Genomic DNA, 27591 nt, shown 5'->3' with positions numbered 1-27591 from the left:
TGTCGTCATGCACTAGTGGAAATGGGTTGTCATTTCAGAATCAATTAAATTCAAATTTGTTACAGAGAGCATTCATAGTTCACAACATTTCCAGATTAGTTCTGCTTTGGGATTACTAGCAGTGTAGTTCAGTTGAGGGTTATTTTGTATGTTAATCTGATATCCGTATCAGCAATTTATTTATTTTTTTACTTTGTGAATGCCTAGAAAATTGCTTGTTTATGACCCTTCAATCCGCCAACACGCTTCAGCAAATCAGATGGACCATCAGTGATCATCCAAGTTTTATCTTTTTGAACAGCCCTTTGGGTCACATCTCATTGTATTCAGTCGTATGCCACATACTATGTGTAATTTATCAAATGTGATCACATTGTAAGTTAAACCCTTACATGTGTTGGTAGCTTTACTTCCTTGTCACGACTTCTCCCAGGTTTATTGCTCAGATGCTGCACTCTGCTCAGCATCCAGCTCCCATCCTGCATTGAAACAATTTGCCGGATCTGCAGATCTCCATTTCCTGGAATATTTCCAGGAGACTCCCTGTTACACTGTAAGGAGTTATGTGTTAGCATATTACAATGCTTTGTTCCATTCTAGCATGTTATCACAGTGTAGCAAATAATGAAGGCGATAGAGCTACACAGAAACTTGGGTCTGCAGACCCATCAAATAATTCTTCCCATGCTGGTTGGGAGCAGTAGGCTAGTAGCCTTTGTGCTCAATACTCACTGCTATATCAGTGATAGAGAATAAAAATGTATTATCTGGGGTAGGGTCCTTCTGTTTCATGTCACTGTGTTATCGTGTTCCCAGTAGCGGAACTACCATTGGTATGGCAGGTGCCGTGCACCGGGGCCCATGGATGCAGAGGGTCGATGTACACATGTCAAACGTAATGCAGGTTTCCTAAGGCGAGCTCACGGAGGACAGAAACCTCCCGTGGAGTAGAAGAGCAAAAGCTCGCTTGATTATTATTATTATTATTATTATTATTAATAATTTTTACTTGTAGGGCGCCACAAAGTGTCCCTAGCGCAGTACAGGAACAAACAATATCACAGTACAAGGTGAGACAGCACAGTACAATTAACAATAAGCACAGTAACTCAGGAAGCTCAAAGCACAGCTAGAGAGAGGGGCAGGGGGGCTTGGAGAGAGGGAAGATCCGCAAACGCTGGAAGCCTAAGCCCAAGAGGGAGGGTGCGGATGACAGGAAGAGCCACAGAGGGGTGTAGAGAAAAGCGAGAGGTTTCGGAGGGCAGAAGGTCCTCAAGGAGGAGGGCTAGGTAGCTGGAGAGCAGAGTTAGAAGTGGTGGAAACTGGAAGAGAGATGGCCCTGCTCAAAGGAGCGTACAATCTAAGGGGAGGGGAAGACAGACAGAGAGACACAAGGCTGAGGGGAAGAGAAGGGGGGAACGGAGGCTGAATCAGGGAAGGGGGAAGAAGGCGGAGGCAGAAGATAAGGTAGGTAGTTAAGTGGTAAATTGGAAGGCTTTTAGAAAAAGGTGTGTTTTTAAAGCTCATTTGAAACTGGACAATTTGGGGGATGTTTGATCTTGATGTTCAGTATGAATGCAGACCATGAAAGCGGGGCCTCGCGATCCTTCTGACTTTTTGGGTTTTCACCAGGAGGTGTCAGAAAAGTTCCCTCCTCCGCGCACTGGAGCCCACAGCTCACTAGTTCCGTCCTCTGCGTGTTCCCCTTGATTGACAGCACTGAGTAATATGATGCTGCTTTACAAATTAAAGACAATAATATGTTATGCAATTTTTCAAAGCTGTATTTTCATAGTCCAAAAAACCTTGAAAATCTATTTGTACCTCAAACGGTTTAGTGATTTGGAGTAGTGTGAATGTATTTATGCTAACTAATGTGTATTGAGGTTTATTCTTAATCTGTACAAATCAACCACAGCGTCTTTGGAGTGTACTAAATCACTAATCAGAGGCAGCCTGCGTGAGATATCTATTCCAGTCATTCAAGAGATTGACTAGGACCATCTGTTTTAAGAGTGGCCTTTGCAGTCTCTGATTAAGCATGATATCTGTCAGCTTCTAAAAAACACTGTTACAGGAAATGAAGTTGAGGCTAAAAGATTGTTAGAAGCCTGAAATGCTGACGGATAAGAATTACCCCACTGGCTAACAGCAGCAAATGTTCTTGTATTGTTTTTCAGTGACGGTGTCTGTTGGAGGGAAGCAATATCTCTTGGGACTTTATGACACAGCGGGACAGGTATTTGTTGCATCTTTTAAATGTCCTTCAAGCAATTGTAAAAGGCAAAATGTTTTCACATATAAAAACGAGAGAACTGGCAACTTTTGATTGGAAGCATTAGCACAATTAAGCAACACATGTGTACAGTAACAAGTTATCATGGGAACGTGTGCAGAGGTATCCAAACCATAATGATTTAAAGGCCCACTGCTGCCGAGTGATAATTAGGATTATGACAATTTTGTCCTCTGACCTGTTCTGTTTAAATCTGCTATATCACTGCTGGTATGGTCTAGTGAGGACCAGTAAACAACCATACAGCCATAAACATTGTATATACAGTGTCTGTACACTTCTACTACTAGAAGTCATCATCACTCTTCCCATGTCCACTGCCAATTTTCCTATGTACAGTCGTATGCAAAAGTATTTCATGTTTCACTGAATGTGAAATTACCAGAACCCCTGAAGGTTACAAACTTAAACATGATATATTTCTGCACATTGTAATGCACAATCATTATTTATTTCCTGAATTTAATATATTGGAAACCAGGAATGTGGCATGTGCAAAAGTTTGAGAGTTGCAACACCTATTAATAACTTTTTTTCAGCTTCAAATTTCTTTATGGATTCTGGGACTTTAACTTCTAGCATTTGTTGATATTTAGTTGGATTGATTCATTCTTCCACCTGGACAATATTTCCCATGCAAGCGGCTGCAACCAGAGGTCAGGCAGGTAGAGATATATATGGAGATCCGATTAACAATCCTAGGGTCAGAAGTGGAAAGAGACAGCAGAATCCTTTAAACTAACTGGGTCAAACACTGATAACAGAACAGGCCGGGATACAAGACACACTAGGTCAAGCTGAACTATCACCAGCATTGGTATGCTGCCAGGAAGAGGTTTATAAAGTCAGCAGTACCAATCAGAAACTGCAGGACGATTAGCTGCATGGGTGTGGTGTGTAACAGCACAGCTGCTGTCAGACTGGGAGCTGAAAAGAAGCTTGCTGCTATTTATCTAGCAATTAGCTGAATCAGTGAACTGCAGGATTGATCCTACACATGGTTGCAGCAGTAATGCACAGAGGACAGATCAGACAAACAGGAGAGATCTTATTTCTTAACAGGTCGGAAGTATGCACAGAGAAGCACCAACTGGCAGCTAGGACTGGAACTGCATCAGAAGAACACAGCGGCAGCACCCCTTACAGTAATGGTAGTTCATCCACTGACTTCCCCAGTTCCCCATAACTTCCATTTCATAATGATGTTTATGACTGTGGAAACCCAAAGCTTAAAGTGTTTATATATCTTGTTATAGCCTTTCCTGCTTTGTAACAGCCAATAATCATTATTCTCAAGCCTTAGTGAAATGCTTAGAGGAGCCCATGGCTAGTGAGTGTAGGTACAACATCCTGGGAGGATCAAGTGTTGATGCCTTAAAAATAAGTTTTAATCAACTTTCACAGTTTTATTTATTTTTTTTGCAATCTGTTAAATTCAGCAAATAAATAGTAATTGTGCATTAAAATGTGCAGAAATATGTAACGTTTGTACATGCAGAAAATGTTGTAATTTCTTTTAACTTAGAGCTTGAATGAAATGTACCATTTTCATAGACGTGCCCAAACACACTAAAATACTTTTATAGTTTTGTTTCACTTTAAGGAATTACTTTGATACAAACATACTTGTGCCTTTTAGGACAGCAGGATCTATGCAGCACATGTCAGTAGGATACGTGAAAAGCTTTGAACTAACTGTACTTTCAAGTTGCTGAATATGTTAAAGATGATTCCTGGGGGCTGACGTTTCTCCCTCCCCATACAGTAAAGTGCCCATGGTAAAATGTTTAGGCAGCAATACCTCATACCGTGGGATCATTGGCGCCAGGGTCTAAGTATAATTAGTCTCAGGAAGAAGGTCTATTTAATCCAGCCTGAATCAGTTACATCAATAACCTTGTACACTTTGTGGGACACTGTAATAATAGAAAAATAGACGCGCTACACATCGGACTCATTACTTGCTTACTAGGCAGTTCTTCACAGAACAGGTTAACAGACGGTCTCCTACCTCAGTTCAGTTTATTATCTTAAAGTTTTCATTATCTGCATTGTTTTTTAGAGAGGTGTCAGTTATTGTGTATAATTTTACATGTATTGTTGTTATGTGGGGGATTTGTTCTGTTGTGTAAAATCAGAGTTATGTGGGCAATGTTTATTATAAGTCTTATTTGGAAGTTCAGACCATCTTGGGCTATGATTTATTCATATATGGAAAAACAAAAAATTTAATTATAGATCAGTGAAATTTCCTGATTCGGTGGTACAGCATCTACCTGTGTGGAATGTCAGACAAATACTTCACATATAAAGGATTTTTGTTTTAGATATGTTTTATTTGAAGGGGTCTATTTATCAAGATCTCTCCATAATGATGACTTATATGGACTCTATGACATTGTATTATTTCAATGACCATTTGGAGAGGCACTGGTATTTCTGGTAGACCTGGGGCCGGTACTGCTAGCTAATACCATCATCTTTACTGTGGGCACTAACAAACCAATTCATTTTTAAAGGTTAAGCAGTTATAGAGGGATGAAGCTTGAACGGTAATATTAGGAATAACCTTTTACAGAGAGGGAGAGGGAGCGGAAAACCCAGTAGTCTCCCAGCAGTTGTTAGGACTCAAGTTAGGCTGGGTACACACTGAAGAATTTTCCGACCGACTTGTTATCTCAAACGATTGTACCTACAACTGAAGGTCCGATCAGTCTGACGATTCATCCATACACACCGACACGATTTACCTTCAGATCTGTGCTCTTCATCTGGTCCTCTAGTCTTCAGTGAATGACAGCACAATATTCATTCATTCATTATTGTCACACTGATTAAAACCACCTTTTTATAGCTATCCACATGTCCTAAAGAATTTCGTTAGCTTCTCTGACTCTCAAACGAAACATTCTGTCTCAGAACAAACAAATGAATTATTCCTTCTACAGCACTTTATACATTAATTCACCAGGACATTCATCGCTAGCATCGGCTGAAAAGAACACAATTCTGTAATCTCTATGGGGATTGTGAGCATGAGTGCATACACACTACATGATTGGTCGGAAAATATCAAACAGTACGACCAACCAAATGATCCAACAATCGACACTTTAGAACAACTTTCGACCATCGTGTCACTATACACACTAACCCGACTTCCGACCGAATGGTTGTATGTCAGCTGATTTGCCTGATTATTGGATGAAAACGCTCCAGTGTGTACCTAACCTAAGGGAGAAACCCACCTGATGATAATTGGACCAATCCACCCATGAACTTTCTATTATTGTTTCTCATCTTAATAGTTTGTCATCATCTTAGCACCTTAAAGTGACAGCACCTTTATAAGTCCAAGCCTGGCATTATTTAGTCGCCCAGTATAGGTTTCTCGTCCTGTCCTGTTGTCTTTTTGAATTACGAATACAGCCCTTTGCTTTGTTTTTGACCATCGTTTTGTGATGCCCGACCTGTCCTTAGTATGTTATGACTGATTTCACCTGCTGTTTTTGTATCACTTTTGTCCATTTGTCTATGACTTGGCCACCATGACCCTTTTAGTTGGTGTCTAGGTGTAATCATAGTGATCAGCGCCTATAGCTATTAGTACAAGACTGAGCTACAGAGTACCGCTCAACACATTAAATTATATAGGTAAGGGAGCGGCTAAAGGTCAAGGCCACAAATAGCCTCTCTGTAGCAGCTGACCTACTGATGGTGCCCATTACGACATCTATATTTAATAGGTAGATTGGTCTCCCTGTTATAGATCAGGTCAACTGTTGAACATTAATTTTATTTACCAAGTTTTATTATACATTATAATAAGATAGCTTAGATACATGTAGGGCAGCATGGTGGCTTAGTGGTTAGCACCTCTGCCTCACAGCGCTGGGGTCATAAGTTCGAATCCCAACCACAGCCTTATCTGTGTGGAGTTTGTATGTTCTCCCTGTGTTTGCGTGGGTTTCCTCCTGGTGCTCTGGTTTCCACCCACACTCCAAAAACATACTGGTGGGTTAATTGGCTGCTAGCGTGTGTATGTGTGTGTGTGTCTGTGTATGTTAGGGAATTTAGACTATAAGCTCCAATGGGGCAGGGACTGATATGAGTGAGTTCTCTGTGCAGCACTGCGGAATTAGTGGCGCTATATAAATAGCTGATGATAATGATACACACAATGAGGCACATATACATTTCTGTACTACACAGAGAACACTTTTTTTCTTCATTTTTTTTTCCAAACTGAGCTTAGTCTCTGCCCCCTAAGAACAAATACAATGTTATTTACTATTGAAATAAATCTAAAAACAGTAAACAACTTGTGTGCTGACCAAAGCCAGCCCACATTAGTATCTCTAGTTTGATTAATATTAAAGTAAGACATAAGGGGCCTGATTCATTAAGGATCTTAACTTGAGAAACTTCTTATTTCAGTCTTCGGGACAAAACCATGTTACAATGCAAGGGGTGCAAATTAGTATTCTCTTTTGCACATAAATTAAATACTGCCTGTTTTTTTCATGTAGCACACAAATATCAACTTTAAATTTCAGTTTACAAATAAGCTATCAAGTATTTGTGTGCTACATAAAAAAAAAAAGGCATTATTTAATTTATGTGCAAAACAGAATACTAATTTGCACCCCTTGCATTGTAACATGGTTTTGTCCAGGAGACTGAAATAAGAAGTTTCTCAAGTTAAGATCCTTAATGAATCAGGCCCTAGGTTATCTTTTAAAGTATATGTAACATCAACCAGTATTAGTTTTTAAAACTAGAATGTGTTTTCTATTCATAGGAATAAATGAATAAATGTTTGTATATTGTGATGTGACAGAAAGCATGATCGCATAATGTAATGTACATAAAGAATAGCATATAATCAATCTGGGATTAGTGCCCCTGGAGAGAGAAGTGAATGTAACACGCACCAATTAGCCAGTTGTCCAGAATCTATAGAGGACAGTACTCTTGTCATTTTTTCCCCAGAAATAGAGAGTTCTGTACCATGTGATAAATGCTTTTCTAATCTCAGGGCAAGGTGTGATAGGCTCTACGTTGAGAGGAGAGTTAAGATATTGCACTTGTTTTCTAATCAATGGATTCAATAAGTCATTTGAACAATATATGGTGTACAGAGGAGTCACTTGGCAAATCTATACTAAGTACATATTAGATACACATCATTAAATATTTTACATTTCTAATCAGAATATTGTAAGCAGGGAATAAGGTGAAATGTTGGATATCACTTTTGCTTTAATGCTTTATTTTAGTACGACACTTTTTTTCCCTCATGTATTTGCTGCCACCTACTGGTATTGTGTAAGTAATAATTGACCTGCTGTAAAACTGCTGGAGAACGGGAACCTTTTATTGAGTTTAAAAAGTATGAAAAATGGCAACATGTGGAACTTATCCAAACCAAAACTATTTTTCCTCAATCTACCAGTACTCCTGCACCAGAAAGCTTCCATACTAAAACCTTTCTGGGCTATAGTCTTGGCAGGGGAAGGCTGGCAAATGATAGCCCGGGGGGCAAGACTCAACTGAGCAGCCTATTTTAAAGGCAAAAAATGCAGGTGGTCCAGTGACCCGCCCCAAGGAAGCCCACTATGAGACCAGCCCAGCCTTCCCCTGAGTCTTGGAGAAGCCAGGAGTGCAGGTATTAGTAGGTTAAGTAGCTTTTTGGGAGTACCCAGGCATTGGACTCCCATCACTTTACTAATTATAAGTGTGGTTGAGACAGGGGGATTGCAATTGTATGGAATTTTCCTTTAAAATAATGTAACTCCATTATTATAACATGTATTACAGAACTATAATATAATTGAAGCAACTGACTCTGCCCAGCTTGCCATCTGTTTCTTTCCTACATTTCTGGATGACATCTTTACAAATGCTTCTTTATGTCTTCCCTCGCCCCTTAGTTAGGAGCAGTACACAAGTCTCAGATGGAGTGACTGGCTCGCAAAAATGCTATGTACAGATCAGGACCATGGCCAGTGATGTCAATGCCAGTATGAAATGGAATAAGCGACATGCTATGGTTTGCTATTGGAGCTTTTTGACCCACGGCATCAGCTGTTTGGCCATTAGCTTATGATCATTGATCTAACAATCCTAAAGCAATAATAGTTATTGCAAGGGTCCACATAGCTGACTTGACTAACCAATCAGCACACAGCTGTACCTGGCAAACATGCCTGCTGGCTTGTCAGTCACATGTAACTCCAGTCCTGAGCTCTATTATTGGTAACATAAGTAAATTTGACGATTTATGGTACATAATCTGAAAAGATGCTAAATCATGTCCCAACGTAGTTTGATCTGCATATCTCATTTTTGTGACATTAAATGATAATATTGAGGTTGTTAGCTGCTGCTATGCTGCAATCATTAGATGATAATGTATCTAAATGCTTTTTGCTTTTCTCTACAGGAAGACTATGATCAACTCAGACCTCTCTCCTACCCCAACACAGACGTGTTCCTGATTTGTTTCTCAGTTGTCAATCCGGCTTCTTACCACAATGTCCAGGAGGAATGGGTTTCAGAACTCAGGGCTCGTATGCCAAACGTACCGTATGTCCTAATAGGAACACAGGTACAAAGACTGACTACATTGCATCATTTACCATCTATTGCTAAAAGTGGTAGTTAGTGCCATTCACCAATACAAAGTACGCGTTTCCTGGAGAAAAAACACAATATTGTCTTTCGACTGTTCTCAATACAGTGCAGTATTGTTGATCATAGATGTCCATTAGGTGAAGGCTGTTAGTGGCTCTCAGAGGAATGTTGGATGGCCCCAGACTTGTTTCTGAAGCTCCACACTCTTTATCCTTTGATAAAATTGCATTTAACAAGCACCTATCTTGTTAGAAGCGGCTATTACGCCACATACTCCAGACCGATCTTGTGGCTCACCGAAGTAATTTCTTCCAGTGAAGATAAATGAGTTAATGTACGATCACACGTAGAAACTGTTGTGCGGTGGTAACAATTATCGGTGGCACATGACTGTGAAAATTAATCCATCAATTCAGCCTGCCCGCTTTCCACTTTTGGGAAATGTCTCTTTGCACGATCCTTCGTTTGCAGGATTGTGGGCCTGGATGGGAAAGTGCATAATGGCAAAAATAAATAAAAATAACAATAAAAAGGTCATAAGGAATTCTAATCCAAAAGACCATTTAGAAATGTGATCATTTAAAGGATAACCGTACACAAAATTGAAATTTTCAGTTACATTTGATTTAATTACCTCACTCCATTACAGATAGATGAAATTGCTCCGACATGAAGTGGAAGCCAACCTGACTGACACAATATCAACTTTTTATGGTTAATATTGTATCGATTAAGCAATACAATATACTTATATTTTAGTGAGGGAAATAAGTGGGTCCAATTCTGTTCTCTTCAGAATTCAGCTGAAAGTTGTCTTTCTGCTTGAGAAGTGTCCACATCTGATGTGACTGCAATAAAGACTTCCTATGTATTCAGAAGACTTTGTGCCTTAACACACATCTTTAGGACAGTTTCCTGATGGGATGACTTATAGGTGTGACATTACCAGCCCCACCCCAGTGTACCCATCAACCAATCCACACAGTGCCTTTCCCGCCACAAGTCTGCTCCTCCCTCCTGACATGATATAATATAACCAAGTGATCGTTTTCCTGCACATGAGTGCGTGCCATTCAGTGATAAGATTGCTTTAAGAATAAAAATACTGCTGAGAATTTTTTTTAGCAATGATTGTCTGTATTATGAAAATAATTGTGTGGTTTTGTTCATTATTTTCTTTCTTTTCTCTAACTAGATTGATCTGAGAGATGACCCTAAAACATTGGCTCGACTTCTTCATATGAAAGATAAACCAATTACCTATGAACAAGGAAAGAAACTGGCAAAGATGGTAGGTTTTTGGTGTAGGGTATGTCCGAGTTTATGTGGAATTAAAATAGCAAGACTGACAGCTATAAATTAAATGTAACATATATGTAACATATATTTTCAGAATTAACTTAGTCAAACAAACCAAAGAGTGCAACGTTATCATTTTAGGGTTTAAGAGTACTTAATGCTTCTCTATACAAATCTTAAATCTCAACCAAGCAAATAACTTACTAAGCCTGCCCATTAGCTATTCCATTATCTAACTTGTTAAATAAATTTGACCTTCATGATGTCCGGAGAATACATCACCCAACCGACAGGGATTATACATATATTTCCTTAGCACACACTTCGTACCCCAGAATAGACTTCATTATCGCTGATACATGGTTTCCAGAACCAAATGTTTTATCATCAAACATTCATGATATTTCCTGGTCTGATCTGGTCTACCCCGGTATCAGTTCAATGTCTTTCTTCTAAACTATTCTCCCCTCATAATTGGAATCAACAGAATTACAACCTCTAGATGCAATAAAAAATAACATCAACTTTTACAGAATTTCATTTAAACAAATAACATCTCTGATATAAATATAGCTGCCATTTGGTGCACTCGTAAAGCTGTTTTATTGGGCTGTTTTATATATTTGGCCTCGTGCCTTAAATAACAGAGCTTGAAAAAAAACTCAGTGAACTACAATCTAAAATTCACACAATGTAAGTTAATAAACAAACAATCACAAAACTTGCAAAAAAAAAAACATCCTAACTTCATTCTGTAATTAACTTAGTTGTCTCTGTTTCACCTCAAGTTAGCAATGCAATCATATGAAATTTTATCTGAAAATGTAACAAAGCTGATAAACTTTTAGCTAACAAACAGAAACATGGGAGAATCAATCACAACTTTCCCTTCCTTCTAGATCACATAAACAAATCATATAGCAGACAAGTTAACCCGTGCATGATACTCATGCATTCTAGTCAAATCAAGCTACTTAAGGTGTTAAAAAGGTCTTGTCATGCATTTGGGCCTAGCCCAGGCCTCCTCAGGGGAAGAGCGTTACTTCCCGACGCAAGCGCCCTTTTTTAACGTGGTTTTGTCCACATGTCACCACCTCATCATTTTTCTCCATCACCTCATCCTTCATCTTCATCGCCACATCCTTCATCAAGCTACTTAAGGTGTTAAAAACTCCCCACTGTCACCCCCGGCAACCACCAACCACTCCCAACTGTCACTTCTCCTTCAAGAAATATATAGGTCAGTGTATAACTCTGCCCAGCAGGTGGCGCTGCAGCTTGTTTTTTTTTTTTCACACACGCCACTAGGCATTTATATAGTAGATATGTTCTATTCCCACTGATATAACTTTAAAGGTAATCAACTAACTAAAGTGCCAATTGAACTTCGAATAAGTGATTTCTTAAAATATACTGATCGTCCATCAATTTCCATAGAAGATACTTCTTTAAATTCTGTGTGGACTAAACTGGACATACTATGAGCTATTGGGAGTTTAAAACATACATTTATAAATCTTTACAATAAGTATTTCAAACATATTCTAAGCCAACAATAAAATAAATAAAATAATATAAATAAAATGTTTTAATTGCCTTTCTTTTTCTTCAACTGAATTCCCAAAAGAAACGCTAGAAGCTGGAATTGCAATTTTCAACTAAGTCTTACTTAATTTAAAGGTTGATACATCCCATTTCGCTAATTGATCAAATTCTCTTCTCTGAATATCAATCAATCAAACCAATAAGGCTTCATACCTGGAAGACAAGCCCCAGATAACACCACCAGACATATCTTCAACATATAATCCTATATCCTAAACACTAAGGGCCTGAGTCATTAAGGAGAGCAAAGCATAAAAAAGGAGTAACTCTGCACCTGGGCAAAACCATGTTCCATTGGAGGGGGAGGTGAATGTAAAATGTGAGGACAGATTTATAGTTGGGGTAGGGCTTGTCCTAGATCAACTTTGAATTTCAGTGTAAAAATAGAGCTATCGAGTATTTGTGTGCAGATGAAAAAACAGCCAGTATTTAACTTATGTACAAAACAATAAACTAATTTGCACCCCTTGTATTGTAATATGGTTTTAACCCAGAGAACATTTACTCCTTTTTTTTGCCTCACTTTCCTTAATGACTCAGGCCCTTAGACCCCAGCCAAAATGTCTCACCTTGAAATCTCAATACTTGGTGGTTGCAACTGTTTCAAGAGGATGATCCTACCCTTGTTTTTTATACTTATTCATTTCATATCCTATCGCTAACTACATTTTTAGTGTGGCTCAAAAGATTTTTATCTGGACATAAAAAGACCAAAACTTAAAGTCACATTGTAGCCTGATGAATATAACTCTACTTTTCACCACCATTGTTCCCCGTCTGCTACGGTTCAGTTGAAATTCAAGATCTCTCTTGGGGTTCACAAGCTATGTAATTTATTCATAGGGTAGATTATAGTCTATCATAGACTTTCAGTTAATATATAATAGTTCATATCAGGTTTTCTAAAAATATTTACAGGTAAGACGTAACATTATTTCCCCTTCTAACTATTCAGTTTTTAACATTCTTTCAAAAACACCTATTTGATTATGATAGTGTCAGCAAATAAATCTTTATTATTTATTAAATCTTTGTACAAACTACACAAATCACAAAGGTGGGACACACAGAGCAGGGGGCACTAGAACTAAATATTGAATTATCTACCTTACAATGGCTGGACAGTTGCAGAAACATAATATGCCTTGTTTAAACTATGTGAATATATGTCTTAAATGTATTTCTAAATGGTATTTATATTTAGTAGCATCAAAGATTCTTGTACCCCTTTGCCTCTAAACTGTGTTGGAGAAACTGTAACTATTTTGACGCTTTGATTCGATCTTATCGAGCTGGACTAAAATAAAACACTTGTGGAAAAGCATCTTTCATCTCACCCACTCTTATCATCATCATCACCATTTATTTATATAGCGCCACTAATTCCGCAGCGCTGTACAGAGAACTCACTCACATCAGTCCCTGCCCCATTGGGGCTTACAGTCTAAATTCCCTAACACACACACACACACACACAGAGATAGATAGAGAGAGAGACAGAGACAGACAGACTCTTATGCAGTTTAGTGCACCTTGACGGTTATCAATTTCTTTCAGAATCCTGTAATCCCACAAGTCTGGTAACTTGACTCTCCCTTTACATGCTTCTCTAAAGAACTATAAAATCATAATCACATTCATGAGATGGACAAACATAATGCATTGCTATCCAACAAATTAGGTCAGAAAGGTCTGGGTAAAACATAATTCGTCATCATCAGCTATTTATATAGCGCCACTAATTCTGTAGCGCTGTACAGAGAACTCACTCACATCAGTCCCTGCCCCATTGGAGCTTGCAGTCTAAACTCCATAACATGCACACAGACCTAGAGAGACTAAGGTCAATTTAATAGCAGCCAATTAACCTACCAGTATGTTTTTGCAGTGTGGGAGGAAACTGGAGCACCCGGAGGAAACCCACGTAAACATGGGGAGAACATACAAACTCCTCACAGATAAGGCCATTGTTGGGAATTGAATTCATGACCCCAGTGCTGTGAGGCAGAAGTGCTAACCACTGAGTCACCGAGTTGCCCTATTCCACTATAAAAAGAAAATTGAATTAGCTCAGACCTCTCCACTTACGCTAACTCTTATCCCTTCCAAAGGTGCCTCTTGTTGTCCTCATCAATACTGGTTTTCGGTCTCTTTTTTTGGTTCCATTTGCTCCTCTCATCCTCTAGATTTTGTTTAAAAAATGTAATAATAATTTATAGAACAACAGGAAAATCTTTATATTAGTTTTTATAATGTTCATGTTTAATTTTGTATTCATCTTAAATACTGACTAATTGTTTAATTCACTGAATGGACAAGTATGTTTCTAACTCACCAATAAATATAAGTTCATTTTAAATAATTCAGGACCACAAACCTGGGGGTAAATGTATCAAGCTGAGAGTTTTCCGGCAACTTTGAAAAACCAATCAGATTCTAGCTATCATTTATTTAGTACATTCTACAAAATGACAGTTAGAATCTCATTGGTTGCTATAGGCAACATCTCCACTTTTCAAACCCGCCGGAAAACGCTCAGCTTGATACATTTACCCCCTGGTGTAAATGACACAACGCTTGGACCTGTTTTGTCCCCGAGGGTGGATTAGCAGAACATAATAATGATCTGTGATTGATGATGATGATGATGATGATGATGAGGTCAGTTCATGCTTGTTCTTTGTGTTTCTCAGATCGGAGCACAGTGCTACTTAGAGTGTTCAGCCCTGACTCAGAAAGGCCTCAAGAATGTGTTTGATGAAGCTATCCTGACAGTTTTCCACCCAAAGAAAAAGAAGAAGGGTTGCGGGAAGTGTCGTAACTCTTGTACAATTGTCTGAGATCATTCCCACAAAACGAATGGTGCTACTGTACAGAGATGGGGAAAACGCGTCAGGAAAACAACTACGGATGGAAAGTGGATATGTCCCTTCATGAACAAAAGAATATGGAGGATATGACCAGTGAGAATCCCTTTGTTGTGAGCAGAGACTTTCATCTGTGACCCCTCCATGATATAACATATAACTCGCTGTATTAAACTTCTTCCCCTCATACTGTGATGTTTTTCTATGAATGTTGTCTATAAACAATATGTGCCTTTTTTTCCAATGGACATTCTAAGTATGTATGATACTTTATTAACTAGAAAACAAATTTTGCATTTTGTTTATAACACTATTAAAATCATACCAGATCCTTTTCAGAGCATTCCAGCATGGTATCTGTTTCATGGCCAATTCCATTTGCTTCCCCGAAGAGACAACACAGCGGTTTATATATATATATATATTTTAGTTAAATACTCTTAAAACTATCTGGATGTTTCAAAAAGCAAAAATGAAAGACGTATGACTGGCATTTATAAAAGTCAGGGCTCAATCCCATTTATGTGCTTTTTTTTCATGCTTTTCTCACATGAAATGCATAGAAATGCAATAACAAAATTAGGACAAATAAGAATTAATAACATAGTTGCCTACTCTCCCGGGATGTCCAGGAGACTCCCGAAACTCTGGCAGTTCTCCCAGACACTGGGGATAGCAGGGCAGCCTCTGGCATCCTGCAACTTCTTTAGTGAAGAGGGTGGGGGGCGGGACTTAGTGATTGTGTCACCCTGGCCCCGCCCCCTGCTGCAATAGACCGAAAATGTATTCATTTACTCGAGGAGGGTGGGTCCTAATGATACGATTCATCTAGCCACGTCCCCAGGACATGCCAGTGAGATCTCCCCTCCTGAAGGATCTGAAATGTAGGCAAGTATGGTTAATAGTGGACTTTTCACCATTACATTACTGACTTAGGGGTGGCTGTTGACTTTTAGGGTTCCCAGATTAGCAGAACCTCCCCCCTAGTCTCTATAATAATAAGAAAAATCAGTGCCCCTCCCCTCCCTAATCTATTTTGGTGTAAAAATCAGACCCGAGAACCGTTGAGGTACACTGTTAAATTACTTTCCCCCCAGTCCGCTGGTTCTCAGCACACTGTACAGGCCATGTGGCAGCATCCTGCACTGTGATTTGTGGATAGTTCCAGCCATTCACCAATCAGAGTGTAGAGAGACCTACCATTACCATGAGTGGTGAATGGTCTGCGCTGTCCACTGAATCGTTGTAGTTCTGCAGGGAAAAGACAAACCACACAGATTGCGCTTTTAACAACATTTTGACAATGCCACAGAATTATATACAGATGGCTGCCAATTTTCTCCAACATAATACTCTATTCAGGGGGGAATATGGTCAAAAATATATTTGGCCAGGTAGGAGAAATGTTAGAAGTAGACAGATATAATTGTATGTGTGTGGATATACCCAGGTATTAAACATATCCTGCTTTTTCATCTTAAATAAATGACGTCAAACTCTTATCATGCCACATTCACTTACATACCTTATTTACTGATGCCACGGGTTCCTGAATTCTCACGGACATTGGTTCAGCATACAAAATGGCTGCCTCCTTAAGTATGTTTTATCCATGACTCACTTTGGCTTGTAACATAAAAGATATATATTTTTTTTAAAGGAACAAATCAGAATTTCCATGTGTAGTTATCTTAGTAAACCCTCCATATAACGTGTCACTTTCAGTGAACTGCGCCTGGTGTGGCAGTATTACCTATTTATAATACCTGGATTGAACATTTCTATGTCCTTGGAGGAAGAAATGTTTGCAAATAAATAATTTTACCCATAATGAAGTTTACATTTTTTTAAAGCGGAATGTAAATGTGTATATTTCTAATAGCGTATGGAAATTATCGCTGTGTATTTCATATGTTGTAGGGCATAGCCTGTATTCTCTGGAATTAGAACGGTGTTATTTGGCCATTATATATTTCAGTGGCCTATCATACATAACAAGTCACAGACATCTAGCAATAAATAAATTGACAAGTCAGCAGGAAGGATGAGTGAAATTTTGTAAATTGTTCCACGAAATGTTGATCTCATCGGGCAATTAGATGTGAACATTTTCCACATTTCACGGGTGATATTTGGCCGGTGTAAAACAACTCTTCTCACAAAATTGTCTCAATATAAACAAAATAATACCTGCCACTTTCAGAGACACCCAGCAGGGGCAAACGCAGGATTTGTAGATGGGGGTTTCCACACCACGCCACCAGGGGGCGTGGCCAGCATGCATGGGGCGTAGCTATAATTTTAGACAGTGCTTGGTTGCTCTCCAACTCTCCCTATCCCCATAATATACATGGGCAATGCTGCGTGCACTACTGTTAGATGCATGAAACTCTCTCTTTTCAAGCAGAGACGTGTGGAGCGGGGGCAGGGTCCAGACACCTCAATTATACAGTACCCCAGGCTTGGAGGGGGGTTTCCAGGCACTAGGAAACCCCCCTCAGTTTCCCTATGCCCATTATAAGAGTGGTGAATATGGCAGACCCCAGTCAGCACAGACTGTCACTGTGAAACTTTGAAATAAATTAAACATAACAACTTGTAACAAGGTGCTTTAAGAGCAAGAACCAAATATGTATTGCTAGCATAGCTTTCAATGCATGGACGTCACTGAACTTGCCATCATGCTGAGGTTCCATAAAGACACAACTTTGGTTACTAACATTATTTCTCGCATCTAATAATGGACATATTATTGGGCAGGGCTGGACGAATATCCCTGTGAAGCAAGTAGACAGCAGTTTTGTAAAACGCGCTGTCAGTTCACTATTTATTTTCACAGACCATAAAAGCCTGCATATTATAACTGACCACTAGGTAGCGCTCCAGCAGTCGGACGTTAACAAACCCTTACAGCTGAGAATATTTTCTGGGTATCAACTCGTGCATCACTTCAACATTAAAAATAAGGGAAATTACATAAATAGAAAAGAGCTTGAAAGCAGGGGAAATAAAAATACATAGAAACTGGGTATCGTCATCATCATCATCACCATTTATTTATATAGCACCACTGATTCTGCAGCGCTGTACAGAGAACACACTCACATCAGTCCCTGCCCGATTGGGGCTTACAGTCTAAATTCCCTAATACACAGACACACAAACTAGGGTCAATTTGATAGCAGCCAATTAACCTACCAGTATGTTTTTGGAGTGTGGGAGGAAACCGGAGCACCCGGAGAAAACCCACGCAAACACGGGGAGAACATATAAACTCCACACAGATAAGGCCATGGTCGGGAATCGAACTCATGACTCCAGTGCTGTAAGGCAGAAGTGCTAACCACTGAGCCACCGTGCTGGTTCCATTTAATTGAAGAACAATTTGTCTTAATTCCATTTACAGTCTCCAAACCATTCATGGACCAGGCAAAGTTTAGTGAGCTGTATGGTGTCTCCTGCTGCAGTCATATGTCAACAGACTCAGATACGCGTGACTGCAGACACGGATGCGCGTGACAGTAGACACGAATACATATGTCAGCAGACACAGATACACATGTCAGTTTCTTATAATCACAATGTACAGTTTGTAAGTTTGTATATTGTATGAGAAAGGTGCCATTTTATTGCCACAACAGAATAGCCAGGCTCCCCCAGGGTGGGCTTATCATGTGAAGGGTACACCTGCAGCAGCCCTCTGCCCATTGTGTGACGTAATAGTCCACATCTCCCACATCAGTCACAAGTACCCAGTGCTGACAGCTACAAGCCGAACAAGGTGTAATGGGTGTAAATGTTTTTCACCTGTAACACCCAAACTGACATTCCCATCACGGGGGTAGCACAGAAATTATAGACAAAATAAAATAATTTAAAACCAATTTAATGTTTTTATTTAATCACATACCATAACAAAAAATAGGATGAGCATCTGGTTCTGACAAGGTTTTAATATTTAGGGCTCGTTCGCACCTAAACGCTGTTAATGCACTTTTTGGACACTCGCTAACTCCTGGAAATAGCACTAAAATCGGATGCATGGTTTCCTATGGGCTGTCTCCCATCATTGCACTTTAACATTGTAACGCTGCATTTAATATCTTAGAACGCAGCTCAGAACATGTAAAGCGCACAGCAAACACATCACTAAGACTGAGCATTAGATTTCATGCATATTACCCATTTTCCCAGCACATATGTTTGAATGAGACCTAAAGCCTGTTTTAAATATTAGAGGGGCAAAGTGCAAAAACTGGTACATAAATATTTATTCATATAACTGTATGCATTCATATATAGCTCATATTATTCTCTCTACATTATTCTGATAATAACGTGCTTATCAAACCTTAAATACTGTGTATGCTATAAACAATATATATATTGATGAAACCCTTCTACAGTTGCTTGTTCAAAAACACAATAGCCTACCACTTTCAGTGATCATTGAACCATAGTGGAACTGATCCTTTAGAATATATCGCTTATAATTAATATTCACGAGAATGCAGCTTATCATCTCCCTAGCAACCGATGACATCACTGAGGGCTCTATTTATTAATGGGTGAAAAGTCACTATCACTAGAGGTGGGGCTCCCTCCGGTATACCAAGGGGTCACCACTCATAAGGGAAGCCTATTTAACATGGATCCTTCTTCCTTCATCTCAGGAGACTTTTTTTCAATAATGTTGAATTGTTTTAAATAAATATCTATATACATTTTTTATGGGTCACTAAATGAAACTGAAAGCCTGAGCTAGCCGGGTCATACACATGCATATCCCTGGAGACTGACCCAACAAAGTAGTAATTTAACTCTTACCAGTTTGGACCAGTGTCTGATTTTACGGATAGGTGGTTGTTGCTGCAATAACTCATACTTGCCAACTCTCCCTGAATGTCAGGGAGACTCCCTGAACTAGGGGTGATCTCCCTCACTCCCTGAAGAGTCTGGCATTCTCCCTGATGCCGACTCAGTACAAGACGTGATTGGCTTCGCCATCTGTGGCATGATGACACAGTTCAGAAATTGTGTCCTATGTCCATGTATTGATGCCTACGGAGGTGGCCATTTTCATGGAGACCATGATTTAATCAAAGACTGACAGGTAAGACAACATGACTTCAGTAATGGAGAGAGAAATGTAAAAGACACGTCAGTCTCTAGAGATTCATTAGCTGCTTTTCTTTAAGCAAAGCTGCCTACTCTCCCGGAATGTCCAGGAGACTCCCGCATTTCTAGGAGACCTCCCGGGAGAGCAGGGCAACCTCCCAGTTCTCGCCCCTGCAATAGATAAGCGGTGGGGGGCGTGGCTTAATGATGTAAATATTACGTCTGCTGTAATTGACCAAAATTGTGACACAGTTTATGGGGTGGGGCCAAAATGATGTGATCCGTCAAGCCCCGCCCCCGCACGCCCACCTCCCCCGGGATCTCCCTGAAGCCAGCGAGGAAAAGTTGATAAGTATGCAATAAGTGTGATAGAAAACCAGCCCTATTGCCATATAGATAAATAGACCCGTGAGGCACACAGTGTTTCAGTAATGTCACAAGTTCCTAGTGAATCGGTAGCCTCTCAGCCCATAAAATAGTGTGGAGAAAGCTGAGAAAGCAATATAGCAGGTCTTACTGATAAATGAATGAAAATATAGAGAGAAATAAGGCTATTTGTAGAGAAAAACATCTGTTCATATATTTTATTGCACATATCTAACAAAATAAGTAAATATAAACCACACATATAATACGTTACAGCTTCACTTTAAGAAGCAGCAGAATCTTCTTGCGTCTTCTTACAGAGTCTCACATTCCGTGGTTGAAGTGGAACACACACCGCAGTCACAGCGGATGGCCACAGGGTACGTGAAGAAAGGATCCGCGCTGGGGCTGCAGTTTGGTAGTTTCACCGTAACCAGCTTTGTTTCATTGTAGGTGCAGACCCTATGGTAGGCGTCTATGTAGGGGGGATCTAGGATAGGTTTCTGATACAGGAAAACAGACGTATAGTGTGTTACACAGAAACATTTTGGCTGTGTCGCTGTTATATTAGCTCATAACTTAAAGGACCAGCAGCATTAATAATTAATTTACTTACAACACAGATAACTGTATGTACAAAATAATGCTATAGAAAGTCAAACAAAAACTTTAAACCACTTATATGTGTAGGTTTTATTATATATTATATATTTATTATATGTAACCTAAAGCTAGAACAACTTAAAAGAAATGAATCATTGAAAAATAACTTTCATATCATGGAATCGACCTGTGGCGATGTAACGGATTTGATCTTGGTTATAAATGGTAGAAGGAAACAGTTATTCTTGACTATTGCAGCCTCCTGCTATCTGGCATTGCTGACACCCATATGTCCACACTCCAATCCATCCTAAATGCTGCTGCAAGACGGATCTTCCTCTCCCACCGCTCCACATCTGCTGCACCAATTTGCAAATCCCTACACTGGCTCCCTGTGTCCTCCAGAATCCAATTCAGCTAACTCACCCTTCCCTACAAAGCCCTCTACAACACTACCCCTGCATACTTCTCAAATCTCTTATCAATATAATCTTCCTCCCGCCCACTTAGATCTACCTCTGACCTGCGCCTTGTCTCGTCTCTGGTAACCACCTCTCATTCCTGCCTACAAGACTTCTCCCGTGCTGCTCCCCACTTATGGAATTCCCTACCATGCTCAATCAGACTTTCCCACAGCCTTCAAATCTTTAGATGCTCTTTCAAGACCCATCTCTTTTTAGAGGTGACCTTATCCCCGATTACAGTATTCACACTAATGCACCCTCACAACTATCCCAATCTTCACTCTAAGACACATTTGCTCCTCTTGTTTCAGCTCTGCCCTCTTCCACTTAGAACGTACACTCTCTAATGACCAGGGTCCTCCATACCCTTTGTCTATATTTTATTTTGTCTACCTTGTATGTCCCTGTTTTATAGGTCTACTGTTTTCCCTACTGTACTGCGCTGTGGAGCACTGTGGCGCCTTTCAAATCAACGATAATAATAATAATTATACCGACATTTAAAACTGCATGCCCCGATAATATATTAAGATACTTACCTCCCAAGTTTCACAGCGACCCCAGCAGGCATCAGTGGTAACGCGTAGACCCTTACAGCCAGGTTTCTTGGCTAAGAAGGTGAATTCACGCACAGCACAGCCAATGAATGTTTTTAGGCTGATGTTTGAGACGGCAAATGTGCTGAGGCAGCAATTTAAAACCAGCAGGTGCAAGAACATCGGGGTCGCACTTTTACGATTCATCGTCTGAGAGCCAAAAGGTTTCCTGGAGAACACAATTTAAGTTAGTAAAAAGACGAGGGGGGATTGTGTATAATGGTGGAGGAATCAGAAAATATTTTCGATGGAACGACTATACAGTTTTACACCTGGGGGTAAATGTATCAAGCTGAGAGTTTCCAGCAGGTTTGAAAAGTGGAGATGTTGCCTATAGCAACCAGATTCCAGTTATGATTTAATTAGTACATTCTACAAAATGACAGCTAGAATCTGATTGGTTGCTATAGGCAACATCTCCACTTTTCAAACCTGCCAGAAAATCGCAGCTTGATACATTTACCCCCAGATGTATTTTAGATGTAAAAACATCTTTAAGTTCTTATATTGTTACCTGCGGTTTCATAAGGATATGTTTTTTTAAGTTGTTCCTTTTTAAGTAGTATAATTTATCAGACAAAATATGTATTAAAAAAAATAATAACTAATCTATATTAAACTTACATATGTGAAAAGAAAAAACATTTAATCCGATTAATTGGGATCAAGTTTAGACTTAAAGGGAGATTTATTAGTTATTTGACCCATATGTATGACTTCCCTAAAGCTAAAGTGGTAATGGATTTGTATCTGAACCATTTCAGTGGAGGGGTGACATAACTTTAGAGCCGCTGCCGGTAGCACTTTACCAGAACTTTGTCTCTGGGACGGAGATGGGATCACAGAAAATAAAAAGAACCCTCTACGCAAACGACATGTTGCTTTCTGCATCGAGACCAGATGAATCTATCCCAGAGATTAAAAATATTATTGAAATATATTGATTATTTTCAAGTTATAAAATTAATTTTAACAAATCAAAAATATTACCACTGTAGACCATGAATATTTGCATCTGTCTCGAACTACCTTTCACCCATTCAGGATTTCAAATACAAAAATTAAATATTTGGATGTAGAACCCAGCATGTCACAATCCCTTTATTAGATATTTTTAACAATATCTTTGCAATGATTAAAATAATCATCATCCCTAGACTTATATATAAACATCTACTGTTGACTATCTTGCTTTCAGATTTTTCATATCAGTATTATTAATAGAATTTTTACTAACTTTATAAGGGATTGGGAACAACAACAAAAAAAAATTGATAGAATCTCAAACAAGTAGAAAAGTAGTCATTCCAAATCTTAAAATATTTAACATAGTGGTACTTTTACACATAGCTACAGATTAATTGGGAAAAAAACAACATAATAATTAGCTATTCAAAGCAAAGAGAACTTATGATTCCCTAACTTTGGAATATTTACTACATGCTAGAAATTAGTCTCTTTCATCAGAGTTACACCAAATCATTTTAATAAAATATACTGAAAAGCTCTGACAGTTCATCTGCTAAAGGCTGCAAAAACAACCAACATTATCATTTTACTTAACATTTCTGGAAATCTAGTTTTTATACCAGGATTAGGGAATAAGATTTTTCATAGATGTAGGAGGAAGAGCTTGATACATATTAAGAACTTAGAGGTATATTTCTCAAGCTGTGGGTTTGAAAAAGTGGAGGTGTTGCCTATAGCAACCAGTCAGATTCCAGTTATCCTTTATTTAGTACATTCTACAAAATGACAGCTAGAATCTGATTGGTTGCTATAGGCAACACCTCCACTTTTTCAAACCCACAGCTTAATAAATTTACCCCTTAATATCCAAGGTTGCTATCAATTTATTGACTTCTGTGCAGAACTTCCCAACAAAACAGGTATTTATGTTCATGCTACAAGCTAATACTACACAAAATCTATACTATTCTAAAAGCATGATAAACAATTAAATGATTTAGGTAAGGTCGACAGAGTGGTTTCCCTGGCTAAGTCTGTTAGATTTAATATTAAAATGCTCTACAATGGTCACTACGTAAATCAAACTTTTGAAAAGCAGAAACAAGATTCCCCAGAACTTGACATGTTGAATTCAATCTATTATAGTCAGTATAATATGAAATACCTATCGGCATCCAGACTCCTAGAACCATATGTTAAACCCTTTCATGGAGCATGCACATTGCCAGCACAAAGACATTTAGTAGAGGATGAGGGGGATATGCCTTAAATGCAAACAGTTACAGACTTACCAGAGACATTATTTGTGCAACATTTTGGAAAATAGTTATTTTTTTAAACTACATAATTTTATATACCCATACAATAATATGTTCTAGCTATTTATTTTGTAACTTAGATCCATGGAAGACTTCAGAAAGGCTTTAGTCTCACTCTATTAGTTATATTACCAGTATCAAAGCATCATTATGAAAAGCTTTGAAAACAATTATACCCTGTAACTATGTTAAAGTTAGACTGTGAACTTAAAATTACTTATTTTATAGAAGAGTTGTTCTATTTCATCCAGACGAAAAGTCACTGCATATTTTTGCAGAAATCTGTGGCAACTAATTGTGTATATATATATATATATATATATATATATATATATATATATATATATATATATATATATATATATATATATTATACATACATCCATACATACATATATACATAAAGGTAAAATAAAATATATTTTTTTGAAACTCATGAGGAATTTTTGGATTTTATATCATCATATAATTATTATTGCTCTTAAAATAAAGTAACGACAATAGGATATTTAATGTGTAGTGAGGTTTCACTGAACCTTAAGGTGTAAGTTGAACTAAAAAATAGTGCCACTGTATAAAAAAAAATAAGAATAAAACAAAAAAACCTGACAAAGTTAATAAAAAAGTAACCCAAATATAAAGAAATGATGTATAACAATAAAAACCCAACTGCTAGCTTTATAAATGTAATTAATGTTACACCGGCATATTAAAGTAATTACCACAAAAGAACAAAACTTCGATATTGCATAAAAAAAATATAAAATATTAATTGTATAGAATTACTATGAAAATACACCAACAAAGTTTAAAAATAAGAATTGTCAGACCTGTCACATCAACTTTTGTGTCCTCTCTCTGTCTCTATCTTCTCTCTCTGTTGTAACTCCTTGGCTCACCTATATATAGAAGGTGCTGTCAATCAAAGCAAATTAAGGCAGATCCTTACATGAACTACCTGGAACGTCAAACACTGTACATGTACAACAAACCTCTCGCCTAAGCCTATTAATTATTTTTTTAAGGGCATCATTCGTAGAAACAAAGAAAGATGACTTACCTACTGACATCATTCTAGAGTACACCATGTTGACAAGAGGTTTCCTAAAAGTGAAAGGGATTAAAGATGATATTCTTATCTTCACAAATGCATTCACAAGCGGAAATTCGGAAGACCCCCCCCCACACACACACACACAAACATATACACACAAAACTAACCCTCAGCAAGGCTTTAATTTTAAAATAAAAAGAGGTTAGTGGTGTAATTTCACATCCAATTACCCAAGTTTTAATTTTGTGATGCGGTAATGAGCATAATTGTAAAATGCAAACAAACAAAACCTAAACAACTCCGAATCCTTAAAAAAGCACCACCCTGATCAGATGATCAGACAGACGTTTAAAAATATAGTACAACTTATATTACTAAAATGATGTTTGCTGTGTTGATAAATAGCAGAGGAGCTTGTTTTCATATATTTCAGTATATAAACTGATAAAGTAGGTGGGGTGCGGGTTAACGGCTATGGGAAAGCTGACATAGTTTTAAACAAAGCCACAATAACGATTGATATAAGAGCGATAATAATAAAAAGCCTAATTACTATATAACAGATAATAAGTTTTTACAAAGGTTTGAATGGGCGGGCAGTGTAAAATCCGAATGGGGAAAATAGCTACAGTAGGAAATTACATCATTTAGCATAGATTGAGTGAAAATGCTGGTTTTAAAGCGGCAATACTCGGACCCCACATCTGTACTGCATTATACATGGCGTGGGTTATGAGTATCGCCGCTTTAAAACCGTCATTTTCACTCTATGTATGCTAAATGACGTTATTTCCTACTGTAGCTATTTACCCCATTCGGATCTTACACTGCCCGCCCATTCAAACCTTTGTAAAAACTTATTATCCTCATCATTTATTTATATAGCGCCACTAATTCCGCAGCGCTGTACAGAGAACTCACTCACATCAGGCCCTGCCCCATTGGGGCTTACAGTTTAAATTCCCTAACACACACACACACACACACACACACAAACAGACTAGAGTCAATTTGTTAGTAGCCAATTAACCTACCAGTATGTTTTTGGAATGTGGGAGGAAACCGGAGCACCCGGAGGAAACCCACGCAAACACGGGGAGAACATACAAACTCCTCACAGATAAGACCATGGTATTATCTGTTATATAGTAAGTAGGCTTTTTATTATTATCGCTCTTATAGCAATAGTTATTGTCGCTTCGTTTAAAACTATGTCGGCCTTCCCATAGCCGTAATAATGAGTACCACCGGAGAAACTACACACAGAATAAGATGGAGAGACAGGGCCTGATTCATGTTCGAACAGAAGTCCCGTTGCATGCCATAACTTGCGTGAAATTGCTCTGCGCATGCTCAGAAAGGGACTGCAAGTGCATACAGTTCAAGTTCATGATTTGAAGGAAGGAACGGGGGAGGGAACAAGCGTATGCACGTAGGCAGTGTACAGTAATGACGTGCTGAGGTCGCGCGCATGCACATTCATCAGATTCAAGGTCTGGGCAACTCTCAGGTACGTGATTTTAGCTGCATCACTTGCGCCAGCTACAGGGCAGGTGCAGGTGCTGATTGATAGTGATGACAGACACACATGCATGCTAGAACATGTGTTTGCGGTTAAGAGCATTTTCATGCATTTTATGTACAGTACACATTAAGAACATCATGATATATGTATGTATATATTACCATATATATATATATATATAAATGTATTTTTCTGTTTGTGAGCATACGGCAAGTACCAGAGTGTACTTATAACTATATTCAAATGGAAGCATTTCCCAAGAACCTCTTGAACTTGAATACGGCCGTCCCTGCATGTAATTTATGTCCAATTTAAAAAAAAAAACACCAATTGAGTACACTTTCCGTTCCTTGATAATCAGGCCCATAGTGTTCAGGTATCAAATAAATACTTGTTTCTGGCATGTAAAAGACCACCGAAGGTAAAATGCTAATTGTATTATATAAAAGTTATTTGCAGCATCAATATGAATTTCAGGAATATTTCATACCTGCAGTCATTTGTGATTTATGCTATTTTCTTCTATGCCAGTGGGTATCATGTTTGTCGGTCTATTGAGAGACTGCAGAGAGCCACGCCGAGCCTAAAATGGGAAATTAAAAAAGGCAACGGCTATCAGATAAGTAGTGACATTTTAGTTCCATTTTAATTGGGGTAATGCTCACATCAATTCCTGTTTTGTAATTAGATTTGACTGCACTCTTCACCAAGAAAAGATTATATGATTAGAGGAAAATAAAACTATTCTTTAGTATATATTTGTTTTAAAAATTGTTACAGTGTAACATCGTAACAATGTAACACACATATATATAGTGGAGATCGGGTTAGTGAAGGGGAAGACGCGCAGACCAGTGACTGCTAGTGCGGACAA

At 38.5% G+C, this 27591-nt stretch overlaps 2 protein-coding genes across 3 annotated transcripts in view; one reads left to right on the top strand and one right to left on the bottom strand.

Moving 5' to 3' along the window:
• The window catches only part of RHOJ (ras homolog family member J), a 69637-nt gene extending 54596 nt beyond the window's left edge, over positions 1-15041 (top strand). The window contains exons 2-5 of the mRNA XM_075192900.1: positions 2181-2239; positions 8742-8906; positions 10128-10223; positions 14530-15041. Of these exons, the coding sequence (XP_075049001.1) occupies positions 2181-2239; positions 8742-8906; positions 10128-10223; positions 14530-14676 (467 nt within the window). The 3' untranslated portion in view covers positions 14677-15041. The remainder of the gene's footprint in view (positions 1-2180; positions 2240-8741; positions 8907-10127; positions 10224-14529) is intronic.
• Positions 15042-20401: 5360 nt separating this feature from the next.
• GPHB5 (glycoprotein hormone subunit beta 5) lies at positions 20402-27354 on the bottom strand. Of its 2 annotated transcripts, XM_075193606.1 has the most exons (5): positions 27208-27354; positions 25199-25242; positions 24969-25037; positions 21794-22019; positions 20402-20690 (listed from the first exon to the last, which is right to left on the bottom strand). In XM_075193606.1, exons 4-5 carry the CDS (start codon positions 21995-21997, stop codon positions 20502-20504), a joined length of 393 nt encoding a protein of 130 aa, XP_075049707.1. In that variant the 5' UTR covers positions 21998-22019; positions 24969-25037; positions 25199-25242; positions 27208-27354; the 3' UTR covers positions 20402-20501. The 2 variants fall into 2 exon arrangements, with proteins under 2 accessions (XP_075049707.1, XP_075049706.1); XM_075193605.1 differs by lacking the exon at positions 27208-27354 and having other exon boundaries at positions 25199-25276.
• Between the last annotated feature and the right edge of the window lie 237 nt (positions 27355-27591).

The sequence above is a fragment of the Mixophyes fleayi genome, chromosome 12 (genome assembly GCF_038048845.1).
Source record: "Mixophyes fleayi isolate aMixFle1 chromosome 12, aMixFle1.hap1, whole genome shotgun sequence".
Classification (NCBI taxonomy): domain Eukaryota; kingdom Metazoa; phylum Chordata; class Amphibia; order Anura; family Limnodynastidae; genus Mixophyes; species Mixophyes fleayi.
The sequence above is the reverse complement of the archived record's forward strand: the minus strand, read 5'-3'. Positions and strand labels throughout refer to the sequence as shown.